This window comes from Pteropus alecto, unplaced genomic scaffold (assembly GCF_000325575.1).
Source record: "Pteropus alecto unplaced genomic scaffold, ASM32557v1 scaffold52, whole genome shotgun sequence".
Taxonomy (NCBI): Eukaryota; Metazoa; Chordata; class Mammalia; order Chiroptera; family Pteropodidae; genus Pteropus; species Pteropus alecto.
Genome location: NW_006433941.1, coordinates 5,163,741 through 5,165,581, shown reverse-complemented (window position 1 = coordinate 5,165,581; position 1,841 = coordinate 5,163,741). Strand labels below are relative to the sequence as shown.

The window sequence follows — 1,841 nt, the reverse complement described above, 5'->3', positions numbered from 1 at the left end:
GAGAGTTGTCCTGTGTGTGCTGTGGGGAAAGTCTGGGGTTTCAGCCCAATGCTCTTTAGAAAGTGAATTCAGTCCCAGAGCTAAGTCTAGCTTGCCTGAGCTCAGGGGAAGGGGAAAACTGATGATCTACTTCTAGTTGCTGGTCCTAAAGTGCAGAAACTCATGGGCGACTTTCAGGTCTGAGGCCCCCAGCTTCTGGCAGGGGCAGGCAGAAAAAAGAGGAGCCAGCCTGAGAGGCCTGGAGCCTTACCAGCCATGGTCTCAAGGATGCAGATCTGCCCCTTCCTCCCTGCCCTGCCTGCTAGCCACCAAGCTGTCATGAGGTCACAGCACAGAGCCACTTCCTGGAGCCCAGAGCTACCACAAGTGGCCACAGTGTGGACAAGAGGACTCTTGTCCACAAAGGCAGATGAGGCATATGAGGAAGGGGACAAGAGGACTCTTGTCCACAAAGGGAGATGAGGCATATGAGGAAGGGGAATGAGTCTAGCACTGGGCTCACTAGGGGGTGGTGGGTGGAGATTTCAAGTGAACAAACGAGGGTCTCCTGAGCTGTAGCAGGCAGGGGAGTGGAGATTGAGACATCAGTGCACCCCTGGGCTGAGGTGGGTATCAAGGACTGGCCATGCTCACCCATCCTCTCTGCTTGCTCACTGTGGGCCGTGCCCTGGGCACTCAGATACCTGCTGGCATTTGCTCGGAACTGAGACCTCAGTCTGCTTCCCCTACCCCCACCCTCCCCTCTGGGCCCCACAAGAACAAGTCCACACAGTAGCGGTAGTTTACATATGCCCTCCTCATCAGTCCCCATGATGGACGCACAATAGATGGCATGGTGCCCACGTTACAGATGTGGAGTCCAAGGCTCAGAGAAGTAGCTGATGCTCAAATCCAGATCCATCACTGCACCAACCAGTCTGTCAACATACGTTCACAGAATGTCCACTGGGTGTCCAGGCCCTCTTCTAGGGGATGGCCATGCACCCAGGAAAGAAGGCAAAGCTGGTGCTTGGAGCTTGTCTTTCAGTGAGGTAGAGACCCTGAGCACGAAATCCACATAGAGATCACTAGGAGGCAGTGACAAGTGTGGCCAGGCACAATACGGCAGGCGAAGGGGGAGAGACTGGAGAGTGGGGTCTGCGTAGCTAGGGAACCAAAGGAGGCCTCCCCAGTGACAAGGAGTTCCAGGTAAGGAGAGGTGAGAGTAAAAGACAGACCCCTGTACTCCTCCTGGAGTACAGATGGAGGCAGAGGGCCAGAGCAACTGTGATGGAGTTGAGATTGTAGAGTTCAAGCAGAGTCTGACTTACTCTTTGCAAAGAACCCCTGCAGCCTAGGGCCTCATGGGCAATAGGGCCCCTCCCCTCTTGGCTCCCTGGAAAGACACCAACATATGTCCTAACCACTCAAACTTCTTTTTGGTTACAGGTTGCATATTCATCGAAGAGAACTTTTCTTTGAAATGTCCCAAGCATAAGGTAGGTGACCACAGGCCTTCCTTGGAAGGGGTCTAGGCTGGAGAGGGTCCCCTCTCCCCTGCCCCGCTGGCTTGCGGACCCCAGCAGGGCTCAGCCCATGAATGGGGGAAGTTCTCACCCAATCCCAGGGGCTGCAGCCCCCACCTGCACACTGCCTCCATAACCGCTCCAGCCTTATTCTCGGTTAATCAGCGGGGCATCTCAGCTGGTGATAAAGACCGCTTTATAAACCTGACAGGTCCTGAAGGAGGGAGCCATTACAGATAGGAGGCTGAGGGAGGGCAGGGTGGGAGCTAGAAGAAAGGAAAAGCCTGACGTGAGGCCAGCTGCTTCCAGCAAAGGGACCCCAGCCGCGCGGCGCCG

General features: G+C 55.5%; 1 protein-coding gene across 5 annotated transcripts in view; it reads left to right on the top strand.

The window, feature by feature from the left end:
• Positions 1-1,841, top strand: part of RAI1 (retinoic acid induced 1) — a 119,087-nt gene that overhangs the window by 115,562 nt on the left and 1,684 nt on the right. For all 5 annotated transcript variants that reach the window (XM_025044342.1, XM_025044344.1, XM_025044341.1 and 2 more), the window contains one exon: positions 1,429-1,478. In XM_025044342.1, coding sequence (XP_024900110.1) covers positions 1,429-1,478 — 50 coding nt within the window. The remainder of the gene's footprint in view (positions 1-1,428; positions 1,479-1,841) is intronic.